This window comes from Halyomorpha halys, unplaced genomic scaffold, assembly GCF_000696795.3.
Source record: "Halyomorpha halys isolate HHAL.00 unplaced genomic scaffold, Hhal_1.1 Scaffold884.1, whole genome shotgun sequence".
Lineage (NCBI taxonomy): Eukaryota > Metazoa > Arthropoda > Insecta > Hemiptera > Pentatomidae > Halyomorpha > Halyomorpha halys.
The window spans coordinates 340,528-355,911 of record NW_027114745.1 but is presented as its reverse complement, the minus strand read 5'-3'; the positions used below and the strand labels follow the sequence as shown (position 1 = coordinate 355,911).

General features: G+C 33.3%; 1 protein-coding gene across 1 annotated transcript in view; it reads left to right on the top strand.

The window, feature by feature from the left end:
- Positions 1 to 5,893: 5,893 nt before the first annotated feature.
- Positions 5,894 to 15,384, top strand: part of LOC106686822 (sensory neuron membrane protein 2) — a gene marked incomplete at its 5' end in the record, with an annotated part of 51,187 nt that continues 41,696 nt past the window's right edge. Inside the window, 3 exon segments of the mRNA XM_014430372.3 lie at positions 5,894 to 6,169; positions 7,955 to 8,157; positions 9,535 to 9,734. Of these exon segments, the coding sequence (XP_014285858.1) occupies positions 5,894 to 6,169; positions 7,955 to 8,157; positions 9,535 to 9,734 (679 nt within the window).

Below are 15,384 nucleotides of genomic sequence, written 5' to 3'. Positions count from 1 at the left end.
CTGGCGTGATAGTTCATAGTTCAAGTGATACAATGAAGGAACTGTCATATTAACTATCACATGTATTTGTTTTGACTGTGAACAATTGTACAGTTTCAGCTATTACGACCAAAGTCGCAACCACTATCATGGTGTAACAGTTTGATAGTTACAGTCATGATAGTATTTACTGTCAGAATTGGATCTGACGTGATAGTTGATAATACAAGTAACGTCAGTGGACCAACTGTCTTATGTACCTCTTTTAGCTGAATAATTTATAATCAGATACAAACCACAAATCGATTGCTTTTATTAATACCTCAATATTTGGAAGTCGTTTGAAATTGATGTATTTTTTTTTTAAATTTATAAGTTATGACTATTGAGCGTGCTGTTAAAATAATTAGAAATGCATAAATTTGAGGAGAAACATAGAAAACTTAAAGGTTGATAGTTCTAAAAATGGTAATAGAAAAAGTACAAAAAATATTTATGAAAGGAATATGGTCCGGGTGCGGTCAAAAAAACTCAAATAGTAGAAATATACTATTTTAATGAGCCAACGTGGGGCGAAACGTTGGCTCATTAAAATAGTATATTTCAACTATTTGTTTTTTTTGACCGCACCCGGACCATATTCCTTTCATCTTTACACACGGTCAATCAATAATCTTCCAGTATGTTCCAAAAAATATTTATATTTTTAAAACCGAATCAGCCTTTTAAACTTTTCGTCCTACATACTTTAACCTTATTACAAAAAATTACACTAAGAATATAAATTATAAATATAAATATAAATCCAACCCGGGCCCCAAAAACAAATTTCCCGAGCCCTTAAAATTGTATCCACACCTTCAAAAAAACAAATCAGCCCGAGGTCCAAAAATTATATTCATCTCATACCTCAAAAGTAAATCTATCCCGGACCCCAAATGGTCTAGGTACGCCTACGTCATAAATTTCAATATCTAAGGAAAAATAATAACTTGTAAGTAATAGAAGAAGTCTCTGATAATTAACTAAAAAAACTAGTCGAAGGACTAGTGCGTCACTTAGCACAAGAGCCCAAGAGGAGAAAAAAGTCAGTTATACCAAATTTTTATTACTTTAATGAGAAATATATATAATTACTAGTGAAAATTTATGAGTCTGCCAAGTATAGGGAGGGGGAATAAAAAATGGTGCCTGTTTAAAAACGATAAAAAAAATTAATTTTTCATTCGGAGCTCTATATCTTCAAAACTAGTAACAACACAAGAAAACCTAAAAGAATATCATTAAAAAAAGAGTAAATTTTCTAAAATATGAGCCCTAATAGAGCTATTTACGTTAAATAGTTCTCAAGATATAGCTTTTTAAAACGCAACATTTCATAAAAATGTTGTACAGAATGTACAGACAGATCAGTAGTTAGTGAATTTATTTCGAGAAATCTATATCTCAAAAACCATTCAAGGTACAGATGTCTATTAGCACTCAAATTAAAGATAATTTAATGAGCTATAAAGTAGTTTATGAGGTTTATCTTCATAGGAGTAATAGTTTTCTTGATATTTGCTAAAACGAATTGATTTATAGTTGTTCGGACAAATTTTCATGTGCCAAATTTATATTATATGCGAATATCTTAAATACTACTACCCTTACGAAAATACGTGTCATAAACTACTTTATAGTAAGTTAAATTTACAATATTTTGAGTGCTGGCAGACATATGTACGTCTTATGGTTCTGGACATATATTTTTCAAAAAACAAACAACTAGAAATTAAAATTTTATGAATTTATTTTTCCAAATATAAATTCATAAAAACTACTACTCATACAAAGATGAAGGTTATAAACTATTTTATGTTAAATGTTAACAAGCTTTAATTTAAATGCTGACCAACACTAAAGGGAACTAAGTCGGAAACCTGTACGTCTTATGGTTTCTGAAATAAAGTTTTTCATAAATCAAACTTATTGTCTGAACAACTATAAATTAATTTATTTTAGCAAATATTATGAAAACTACTACTCCTATGAAGATAAACCTCATAAACTACTTTATAGCCCATTAAATTAGCTTTAATTTGAGTGCTAATAGACATCTGTACCTTGAATGGTTTTTGAGATATAGATTTCACAAAATAAATTAACTAACTACTGATCTGTCTGTACATTCTGTACATTTTTATGAAATGTTGCGTTTTAAAAAGCTATATCTTGAGAACTATTTAATATAAATAGCTCTATTAGGGCTCATATTTTAGAAAATTTACTCTTTTTTAAATGATATTCTTTTAGGTTTTCTTGTGTTGTTACTAGTTTTGAAGATATAGAGCTCAGAATGAAAAATTATTTTTTTTATCGTTTTGAAACAGGCGCCATTTTTTTATTACCTCTCCCTATACTTGGCAGACTCATCAATTTTGACTAGTAATTATATATAGTTCTCATTAAATTAATAAAAAATTGGAGTGAATTATCTACCTCTTTTTTTCTTCCCGGCTTTTGTACTAACTGAACTAACACACCTATATAATGCATATCCATTTTACCCGATAATTATCCTCTACAACAAAACAAACAACCGAAAATCAAGTAATTACTCATAAATCAGCAGTACTGGAAGATAGTGAACAAGTTAAGAAATATTTAACTTCTAAAGTTAAAGAAGCAAATTATAGATATCTCTGTAGTTATGGTTATTTTAGTGACAAATGACGGTCACAAACCATAAAGAATGTTGACGGTGTACTACAAGGCCATGAAGTACGCGACGATCGCACCCTTTGTATAGCCTTGACCTCTTCGGAGCTCCTGATAGGTCAGGATTGGTATTGGAAGGTCAGCTCTGATGATGGAAGGTTCAAGGTCGTTCTAGGCAACTTACCATGTTGGAAACATTTCACAAAAAAAAAGTGTGTTCTAAATTTGCTTAATATTATGATATTGATAATATTTTATTATATTACAATATCGACGTATTTGTTTAGGAGAGAAAAACTCTCAAATCCCAATGAATAGCTAACTAGTCCAGAGTTCCTAAATTCACGTATCATCAGAACAAAATATTAAGTAAATCCGGACAGCACATCTCACATTAGTAGTCTAAATATAGATAGTATCTTACATACATATATGAAACTAAATGAAATGAAAAATGGTTTATTATTATAAGGTAATTTTAATTTTACAATAAAATATATTGGCCATAAAAAAGTGTGGCCACTCTTAATTATATGTTATATTAAAATTGTATGTAAATAATTTTAGATACAGAAATAATAAAAAAATTAAGTCAGTAACTGACTAAATGTATAAAAAGAAAACAAAAAAGTAGTTACAATTTATCTGTACTGTTATAATATTGGATTAGATTGGTGAAGTAAAATGTAGTTAAATAGGAGGGTTTTAAACGAGGGAAGGGTTAATCCATGGGGTATGTTAGAGGGAATGGAGTTCCATTGGTACGTAGCTGGGCCAAAAAATGATCAATCAAATCAAACGCTGCAGATCGGTGAGGTGGAAGGTAGACGTCAGATAAACGGGACCTAGTAGTACACGATTGGATTAAGAATTTCAGGTTTTCTAGGACATAGGAGGGGCGTTGAATAATAATTACTTGGAATAGAAAGAAAGCTAGGAAATACTGGGATCGGAAGAATGGATAGATCCACTTCAGCTCGGCGTATCAGGTGTTCCCCAAAAATAAATCGTACGACACAATTCATAAGACGTTTAAGTTTGGATTCAATATTACCCGAAAGCCCACCATATACCAGACAGCCATAGTCGAAGTGGAGGAAAACAAGAGAGGAAACTAAGAGTTTATGGGTTTTAATTGGAAGCAGATAACGGATTCTATTGAATTGCTTCAGGGTTGTTATGGTTCGACGGGATATTTTGGCAATGGGTGGTTTCCAGGATAAACTTTAATCAAAAGTGACTCCAAAATTTTTGACTGAAGTATGGAATGAGAGAGTATTGTTTAGGATAAAGTCGGGAGTCCTGTGATAGATTTAAGGAGAGAGGGAGATCCAATTGTGACAGCTGTAGTATTTTCGACATTTAACTTAAGTTTATCGTCTGTTGCTCAAGTGCTTATACTATTGATGTCTTCTTGTAGTTTAATAATGACATTTGAAGCGTTATGAGGACATTAGGAAAAGTAGATTTTTAAGTCGTTTGCATATTGATGTTACTGGGAATGTTGGATGGCAAACAGAATGTCATTGATAAAGATGAAGAAAAGAGTAGGAATAGATAGGAACCTTGAGGTACACCTGTAGAAAGAAGTAGGAAGTTAGATGGAGGATTATTAGGAATAACAACATACTGAGAACGACCGGTAAGGAAGGATTGTAACCATTGAAGAACACTAAATGATAAAGAGAGACTGTGAAGCTCAGAAAGAAGGACGTTGTGGTTGACGGAATCAAAGGCTTTGGAAAATAGGGATGAATAAGGATGGTGAGTACCAGCTGGTCTATGGCTATATATAGTGTACCTTCATAAATGCGTCCCGTGACACTAGTCCAAATCCAAAAGTACGTCAGTATTAACGCAATCTTCCCATCTATGTTTCGGTCTACTCCTCGTTCATTTACTCGTCGGTTCAGTGATTATTAACATTTTATGGACTCGTTCGTTCCACAACCTTATGCGCCCATCTTATTCTCCACAATGCTATAACCTGAATTATATGTGCCTTGTACAGTTCCCTCAATACAGGGCCTTCCGTAGCTGGTGGCTTAGGTGCAAGTCTTGGCAACCTGAGAACTGCAGTGGCGTTGATGCGAATCCGGCCTCTGGAGGTTGGATTATTTAGTTTCTGTCGCGGCCTCACAAAATGAAAACATGACCCCTCCCTTCCGCCCTGCATGTCAGAAATGACCAGGAAGAGTTTCAATAAAAATAAATAAAATAAAAGTTCTCTCATATCAGCGTTGTGGTTCCTTCTGAATTTCACTGGTAAACCTTTCGGTCCAAATATTTTTCGTGATAATTTATTTTCAAAAACCTTAAGGTGCTCTCTTCTTAGTGTAAGAGACCACGTTTCGGATCCTCAAAGAACAGTGGGAAGGTAAATACATGGAGTCATATTAAAAATAAAATAAAAATTCTCTCATAGTGTTTTGTAGCCTTCTAAATTCTTAGGTAAACTCATCCTTTTCCAGTCCAAATATTTTACGTGGTACATTATTTTCAAAAACCTTAAGGTGCATTTCCCTTAGTGTAAGAGGCCACGTTTCACATCCGCAAAGAATAGTGCGACGGTAAATAGTTTTGCAAATTCTAACTACTACGTTTTTTGGACAGAAATCTATGTCTTGATGGAATCCTCCTAACCACGCGTCAGATTATTGCTTTTTAACTATTTAGGGATCCGTTAGTTATTATGAAACATGGTTCTACCAAGAGAATGTTTATAAATTACAGCATTGATTGTATTAGCCCTACACATTCCCTCCACTCCTTGCCTGCTTTCTTCTGTTTTCTGTCAAGGATCTATTTATGCTGATGTCTTTCAGGCATACCAACAAATGGTCTGGCGTCCGCTCGGCCCTACTTCTTGTGAGTAGTTCAATTTTTCACTTCCTGTGATTCCCTAATGTCCAGGGACTAATGCGTTAGCTTCTTTGTGCAAATCATTGACTTCAATGCCTGCTTCTACTCTCTCGCCAATGTAGAGGTGACTATAGGTGACTCAAGGGCTTGAAGAGCAAATTCACTATCTTGAATAGATAACTTCGGAAACGTAATTACTGACAAAATAGCGAATACTTCTGTCTGAAAAACAGTTCAGTACTGCCCTAATCGGAAGTTCAGTTATATATAATCCACTGTTAACTATCAAGTAATATTGTGTTCTTATTCTGATTTACATTATCAACTTATAGCCAATGCGATGATCTTGCAGGTGGTGACTACAATAATTGACGGTCTGCAGGCACTGAACCTCACCAACGAGATCGTGGAATTCGCCCTCCCGACGATGGCAGGCCAGGAGAACTACGGTCCGACTCTGACGGCCTCCGTCCACGACATCCTCTTGGGCGGGGTCAGGATCCACTGCAGCGACAGCAAGGCGCCCTTCTTGACCAAGTTTCTCTGCGCCGCCTTTAAGGAAATCCTGCCCATGCCCTACCTCACCCTCTTGGATAATGGCGACCTCCTCGTTACCATATTAAAATTTGTAAGTACTAATATACTAATATAACTTGTACATATACTAACAGACCAAAATATACCGTAGCAGCAATGTTTTGCTAATGCTAGATTTGGAGATGTACATAGATTAACTGAACAAAATTGAAAGTTTTATATGAATTATTTAGTTCAAAGTAAAAATACAGCATTATCTTTATTAACATATTGGTTTAAGGTTTGCATTAATTATTTATTATTTCTATTTAGTTTATAGTGTTAAATAACAATTTATAGTTAAAATATAAGGTAATACCGGGTTAACGTCGGAGGCGTAGATGGGAAGATTAGCATTTGGATGTGCGTCACTAGACAAATATATATATGGTGGTGTCGGCATCAAACCTTGGGGGAAGAAAACTTACAAAAATAACAGGATAGATAAGAAAATAGTAACATATATAACACTTTATTCAAAAACAGAATCATTACATTTTCTATTTATTTTTTTATTTTAAGATTTTGCAGAGACTTACTTGGAATCCAGAGACAAGACTGAAACGACAAGAAATTGCTCGTAGATTCCGATTGTTACAGCACTTACTTGACAAATGCTCTAAATTTCCCATTCACTACAAAAAATTCGTATAAACTACGATAATCAGACCACTTCGGACATATGGAATTGAGCTCTGGGGCTCCACCAAACCATCAAATTCCTCCCGCATCCAATCCTTACAATCCAAAATCCTACGTAAAATTCTTGATGCTCCTTATTACGTTACAAATAAACTCATTCTACAAAGACCTTAACATCCCTTTCGTTGCAGAATTGGCCCAAAACAGATATGCGTCTTTTCATTCCAAACTCCTTAACCATCCTAACCCATTAATTCTTAATCTTTCATCCTTAACAATCCCTGATAATCCTCCGAGGCGTCTGAAAAGAAGATGGCCACGGGACCTTCTAATTTAAATTAATGTTAAATTTTTAACAATTAATTAAACTAATTTTAAACCACCAATGGGTGGTTCCTTCCCAAGATTTTCAAGTGTATGTGAAACATACAACATATTATGTATTATTTTGTACAGTTGTAAATTACATTAAATAAATAAATAAATTAAAAGATTTTGCAGGTATTATTTTGTATTATTTATAATACATATACATAATAGGTATATTATGTATTATTTTGTACAGTTGTAAATTACATTAAATAAATAAATAAATTAAAAGATTTTGCAGGTATTATTTTGTATTATTTATAATACATATACATAATAGGTATATTATGTATTATTTTGTACAGTTGTAAATTACATTAAATAAATAAATAAATTAAAAGATTTTGCAGGCGATTCATAATAACAAGTTTTGAGGGCCTGTCCAGTCGCAGTCAGCTACTTTGCTATAAAATTATTTATTTATTTTGAATATTTTCACACAATCCAGAGAGTGGTTCCCGGAATTTGAGTCATACGAAAATCATATACTATATCGTATACTGGTTTCCTTTCGCAACTGAATGGCATCTGAAATGTTTAATCATTTCATCGTAGTATTTCTCAAATGTCCAACCAACAGCCCTCTTGGTCACCCATTATCTACACAAATACCTTACACTAATAATGTCGTTCATTTTGTCCTATAATTTTATCTAGTAGGCAGGGCTACATAATTATTTATTATTATTAATACTTTAACTGGATTACTGGAGAACTCTCAACTTGCGCTAGCTCATATTTTTTATGAAGGCCCTCCTATCTTTATTTCATTATTTATTTAAATCTTTATTTTATTTAGATTTAAATTTATTGCATACATTTCCAGAAAGAACTAGGACCACTGATGGAAATGAACAGAGGCTCTAAGGATCCCGACAAGATCGGAAGGATCATCTCCATGGACGGACGAAGAGAACTAGCAAGCTGGAAGTGCCACTCCGCCAATGTTGTGAATGGATACGATATGACCATGCTGTCTCCATTCGTCTCGAGGGACACTATTCCGCTCTTCACCTACGATATACAGTCGTAAGTTAATGCCATTTAAAAAATAATAAAATTTAGAACTGTAAATAGAATATAACTAGTGAATATCCTGAGATTTTGGTTTAGTTTTTTATAATAGACGGGGTAAGCTGTCAGGAAAATTGAAGCCAAAAAGGTATGATGAACTCCAGGGGTGTGTCAGAGGAATAGGAGTGAATGAATCTTTTTTAGTTAATTAAAAATTTAGACCGTTTGTCCAATAAATATTTCAACTGTCGTAATCGACGAGCAATTTACAGTCTTTTATTATGAGCCCATTTTAGTCGTTTGTGCAGATGTAGGCCTAAGTAGCGTATTTGTTGGACGGTGATATGTGTAGTCTTGTTAAAGGATACTAGGGGTATTCATGATGTTGTGTTAAATGTTATATGTTTTACCATGTTAAATGTTATAACTATAGGATTGTGAGCAGCCCTATTTGAAGTCATGTTAAACGTTAAATGCATAAGAGTCCCTAGCGGATTTTCTCAGCAACTTGTTGTATAAGCCTTTATGTTTATAACCTTCCTTCCAGACCCTCATGTTATTGTTTACTTCAGTTTTGATTTAAGTAATTAATTAAAACATGCCTAGAGTGAGTGAAAAGTGGAATTTGTGTGAAAGTTTACCTTATGAGTGTCTTATTGATCTTCAAACTTGTGAAGAAGAGAATGAAGATGAGCTAATTGACAACTGTATTGAAAGTCACAACAAATAATATGGCGGCGATCTCAACTGGTCTATTGTGTGACGTCATTCTCGATTTAACTGACCAAGTAACAGACTCTCAGCCATGTTAAATGTTATTTCGTTTTACCACGGTAAAAGAAGGCAATTTTTTTCGATTTAACACGAGTTTTTCCATTTAACACGCTTTAACATAGATCATGAATACCCCTACTGTACAATACATACAATATAGTACAATATACTGTACAGGCTTACGTCGGTAAGAATTTTTCTTCTTACTGCTAAAAATCTAAAAAAATGAGGAACTAGCTTAGGGAAGTTATCTAAATGCACCTCACGATATTGTGAATGCCACAGTTGTTGGCAAGAAGCCACACTGTAACCAGAGGGAGCAACAGAATACATAAATACTGCACAGTATATATGAATTAAATATATCAAATTTGATAACAATAGGTGTTTACGCGTACGAATCTAAACCATCAGGAAACGCATCTCCCAAACTTCTTATGGTTTTCCGTTTCAAACTCTGCAAAGCGCAGTTTACCATTATCAGTACTACGCTTTGAGCGGTAATACCTGAGTACATTCCACTCAAAGGTTGATCCTTAACCCTAACCTAACCCATTCATGTAATACAGACATGTATTTATATGATCTGATGACAGATATTATTAATAAATTGCTCAGAACATTGCAGATGGACTATCTGAGAGACACCACATTTCAGGGGATCGGCGGGTACAGGTTTGTGCTATCCCCTGACGTCTTCGGCGACCCGGCGACCAACCCCAAGTCGAGGTGCTACTGTCCTGGCTCCATCAAGAACCTCACTACACCCCCACCGTGCATGGAAGGGTTTGGGGTCCTGGATCTTTCATCGCCAATGGGTAAGTGATAGATCGTTATTATTGATTAATTATCGATAGTTTTTTAAATTGTTCAGATGAAAAAAAAAACTTCTACTTCTCTGGACATTTGCATCCTAAAATTGTAACCTAATAAAACCATCCATAAAGACCTAATTGTTCCTTATGACCGATCTAGCCCGAACGCGATATTATTCCTTCCATAATAAACTCCCTAACCACCAAAACCCACTAGTATCTAACCTTGCTTCCTCTTCCATTCCTGGCAATCCTCCGAGGCGCCTGAAAAGAAGATGGCCTCGTGACCTTATATTGTAAACTGTTTTTAGAGTTCTGCTACTGGGTAGTTTCTCTACATCCTGTATCATATCATTATGTCATTATGATCAAATTTACTTGTTGTATTTTTTATACAGTTGTAAATATCAATAAATAAAAAAAAAAAAGTAACAATTAAGTTATTCTTATCAATAATCTTTATAATTGTTATATGTGTATATTTAAAATTTTGGTAATCATATTTACCACATATTTATTAATTTCAATTGCCATTTTGAAATCATGTCATCTATACTCTTAAAGTTACATTATTGTCTTTTATTAATGGTGCATTCATCTTTCTCTGTTGCACAAACCAATGCTCTATATTAGATTCTACCTCTTTGGACCATATGCTGTTTTATAACCTCCCTATTGATAAGTCCAATTTTAATCCATTGTTCAATCTAAGTTAAAAATTATGATTTTATTCTCACATATTTTTCCTGATTTTTTATCTTTATATGGCCAGTCTATTTATTATATCGGCATAACGTGTATTTAAATGTTTTGTGTCTATTTTATAGTTTACTGTGTTGTTAATATTTTTAGTTATATGAATTGCTTCTAAAAACCTTTTGCTTTTAGTGTTTTGTCCTTAAACAATTTAAAAAATTGATATAATCAACTTCGTAAAAAGAAAATCCAGAACATTATCGGTAGTATTTCTTTAGTGACCTCGAAACGTCCAGTTGGAATGATAGTTATATCAAAGATGGATGATCATGAAATGGAGAGGTTACTGAGAAATGTCAATTCGACTGATAATGTGTGGGCAATAATTTAGTAGACAAAATTTTGTTGTGGATATTCTTGAACCATACGACTCTTCCTTTCGAGGGTGAATCATAGATGCTTTTTTACAGTTTTAAAATATGGACTTATAGTTTCGGCATATATAACCTGTTAATCGTCGAATTCCTTTTTTAATAACGCTGCTTATAACGGGCGTGAACATCTTCACTAGTACCAGATAGTACGACACATAATTTCATATTATTATTTTTTATTTATGCTTAAAATAAATGAAAATACTATGAAACATATATTTTTCCGTTTATTTATATATAAACCACAAAGGAAAGTACAAAATTACTAACAAATAGAAAAGAATACTAACAAAAATTAGAAACATAGAATTAAAAAATTGTAAATTATACAAACAATAGAGATTACCAAAAATATATATTTTTTATTTAGATACGTAACAAAAAATAAAATAAAATTTAAAAATTACTGAACAATAAACAAAAGCATACAAATAAAAAAGAATCATTTAATTAAAAAAATTAAAATATACATTTTGTAAATATTCAAAACTTAATTTCCGTATGATATATTTTAAAACAATTGTTAATACTATGTATTGCTACCTTACAATCCGGACACCAGTATAACACGTTAAGAAATATAAATTAATAAAACATAATTAAGAGATAAAATAAAATATATATATATATTTACTTCCAAACGGTTTAAACTTCCAATCCATCACAAAAGACCAATCTACATGACTATTATAAGGCTTATTTGGACATACGGAATTGAGCTTTAGGGCTCCACTAAACCATCGAATTTCTCCCTGATCCAATCCTTTAAAGTCCAAAATCCTACGTAAAATTCTTAATGCTTACAATGTCATAAAACAAGTCATCCATCAGGACCTCGATGTCCCATATGTAGCCGATTTGACCAGAACCACATAGCCAGGACCTGGCTGGCTTTTCCTTCATTATCTAATAATCCTCCTAGGCGTCTGAAAAGAAGATAGCCTCGAGATCTTCTCCTATAGAAATGTTATTGGAGTCTGTCAATGGATAGATTCTCCACATGTCATTATATCACTTACAGCAAATTTACTTATTTTATATATTTCTATACAGTTGCAAATAACAATAAATAAGTTATAAAAAATTTTTTTTACTCGATAACTGTGACATTAATTAAAGTGATAAAGAAATAAAAAAAATAAAATTATTTATATAGAACCCACTATTGGGTTTAGAGGGGCATCACTGGAAGGATGTATGCAGATAGCGTTTAGTGGTATCGGCATCGAACCTTCGGGGTCGTTAGGCCTTCATTATTATTATTATTCCTAAAAAAAAGTTTATACTTTATAGCAAATTAAGAATAATTTTTTTTATGACCCCCTTCCTGTTTATTTCTAATATAAGGGGGGTATCTACAGGTTACCACCCTATTCTAACCATAGGGAGAGGTTAATTTTTCATTTCGTAGGACTACCACAAAAATATATGTTACCCCCCCCCAACCGGATTCTTACCGGCACCGCAGCCGTTCGCGCTTTAATTTGCTTAAAGTTAGTGTTTTAACTCGCTCGGCTACGAACGGCCCTAATTATAAATATAACCATGTAAAAGGCATGAAATTCCTTAAAAAACTATCTCATTGAAATGTGAGCAGTATTAGCTGATATAAAGCGCTTTGGACTTTGTATCCATTTCTACAAAGGTTGTTTTTTTTACCTTTTTTACAAAGAATAATTGACTTTTGCACTGTAGCAAAGGTTATACGAGAAGGGTGGGAGTGAATTTTATTAACAATGGCTGAGAGTACATTTTATTTAAAATATTTGTATATCACCAAGTTAGGAAATCATGATGAAAACACAAGTTTATTTATTTATTTTCTTTCGAATTGTTAATATTTTTTGCGAATAATAATTATATTGATTGTTTCTTATCGTCTAATATAAATCAATTGGTTGAAGTGTAAGGAAAAAAATAAAAAAATGTTCTCAGAATCGAAAGTCGTATTATTAATTTTATGTTTTAGATATCGACGAACAAGTTTGGTGAAGTGCAAGACTTTTGTATTTATTTTAAAAAAAAATTCACCTCCGAAATATTTTCTTACATACGGAGGATTATCCTTTAGGTACTAAACCTATTCTAACCACAGTGGGGGTGAGGGTTAATTATGTTAGGCGCCACAAAATACTTCAACTCACTAAAGCCGGGACCTTAGAACAATGGAGTGGCCTGGGGTTGTCCGTGGTTAAGGTGGTTGAGGCGCAGGTCTTTGCAACCTGAGAACTGTCCGTTTCTGTGTCGGTCCCACGAAATGAAAACTTGATCTCCCCTCCCCCCCACCATAATTAGAATAGGTAGGTAACCTCTAAATACCCTTATATTTCAAAAAAGATCAGACCCATGAGGTACTGGTACTGGTATTTGGTGTTCGGAACAAGTCCGGCGAGTGGCCTAGTGGTCCTTTTTGCTAACCCCTGACGGCTACTTAGGTTGCTGCTGCGTACTAACCAAGGTGGGAGTGTCAAGATTCATTTTTCGGGACCGCCGAAAAATGAATGTTCAACTGCCCCAGGTGGGAATCGAACCCACACGTTCCGAACCTGCGCCCCAACCCGCACGGCCGTCACGTCCCCCCATGAGGTCTTAGTTCCAACGACCAATTTTTCAAACGGTTTTTTTGATATCACATGTGCATTTCTATTAATTGTAAATTTTGAAGTTATTATAGATATAAAGATTCAGCTTTTCTAGCTGGTTTTCCTTATGCTTACGCACTTCGATTTATTTGAAAAAAAAAAAAAAATTTCATTCGGAGTTCTATTTTATAAAAACACTGAAAACCTAAGAGAACATCATTTAAAGTAGAATAAATTTACTAAAATATGAGCTCTAATAAAGATATTTAAGTTCGATAGTTTCCAAATTTTTAAAAATCAACGTTTAAAAAAAAATGCACTAAAAAATCAGTTATTAGTGAATTTATTTTGAGTAATCTATATTTCAAAAACCATTTGATGCACAAATGTCTATTAGTATTCAAATTAAAGCTGATTTAATGGACTATAAAGTAGTTTATGACATTTTTCTTCGTAAGATTAGCAGTTTTCATGATATTGGACAAAATTAATTCACAAAATGTTGATTTCTAGTTGTTCGGACAAACATTTTGATTTATGAAAAATGTCTCAGGAACTATTAGACGTAAAGGTGCCTATCAGGATTAAAAAATAAAGGTAATTTAACGCACCATAAATTAATTAATGACACATATCGTCGTAGCTGTAGTAGTTTTTATGATATTCTGATTTGAATATGAATTTTGCACATGAAAAATTAATTTTGTCAAATATCATGAAAACTCTAGTGAATATAACTGTCATAAACTACTTTATATCGAATTAAACTAACTTTAAATTGTGTGCTAATAGACGTCTGTATGTCTTATGGTGCTTGAGATATGAATTTCTCAAAATAAATTCACTTACTACTGATTTTTCATGAAATGTTTCTTTTTAAAAAGCTATATCTCGGAAACTATTGAATTTAGAAACCTCTATTACAGCTCATATTTTAGCAAATTTACTCTAATTTAAATTATGTTCTCTTAGATTTTCTATTGTTGTTGGTAGTTTTTAAGATATAGAGTTCCAAATGAAAAAAATAATTTTTATAACGTTTTGAAACTTCCGCCATTTTGTTTCCCCCCTACCTATACTTGCAGACTCATCAATTTTGACCAGTAATTATTCATAGTTTTCATTAAAGTAATCAAAAATTGGGGTGAAATTTGCCTTTTATTTCTTTCGTACTATTAGGAGTGATATCACTGGACAGATGCTTGTAGACTAATTGGTGGTATCGATTTCTATTTGATTTCATTTGTTTACAATTTTGAAGATATTGAGCTCCGAAAAGAAAAATTAATTATTTTTAACGGTTTGAAACAACTGCCACCCCCCCCCCTACCTATACTTGGCAGACTCATCAATTTTGACTAGTAATTATACATAGTTTTCATTAAATTTATAAAAAATTGGGGTGAAATAATTGCATTTTTGTACTAGTTGTTCCACTCAATCAGCCCCCCCCCTTCACAGCCGTTTTGAATGATTAGATTTTGGCATGTCGTGATAAAGTTTAGGACCGATGGAATTCCAGCCACTCTAACACACCAAGACGTTTTTTTTCACGGGATTTTATACTCAAGATGTGGAGACGGCCACATTCAATTTGCTGTGGATTGATCATTAATTGTCTTAATACTTAGTTTGTGTCAGTTCGTTCCAAATGTCTATAACCCTTGGTAAGAAATGGTCTTCATTAAAACGGACGCTTCTCAAAGGTACCTAAAAATCAGCGGCCCCATTGCTTATTTGAGAATAATTGCCCAACTACGACTCTCCGGCAAATATGCGATTACTCTAAGTGTCGGTTCATGCAAATATACTTTGGACCACAGAAGCTTTGTCCAAGCTGCCCCACGTATTATGAGATCCTAATCCGAAACTAAGCTATATTAACCAAAACCATGTATGAAATTTTGTCTGTACCCTCACAATCGGATCTTAAACTTCTTT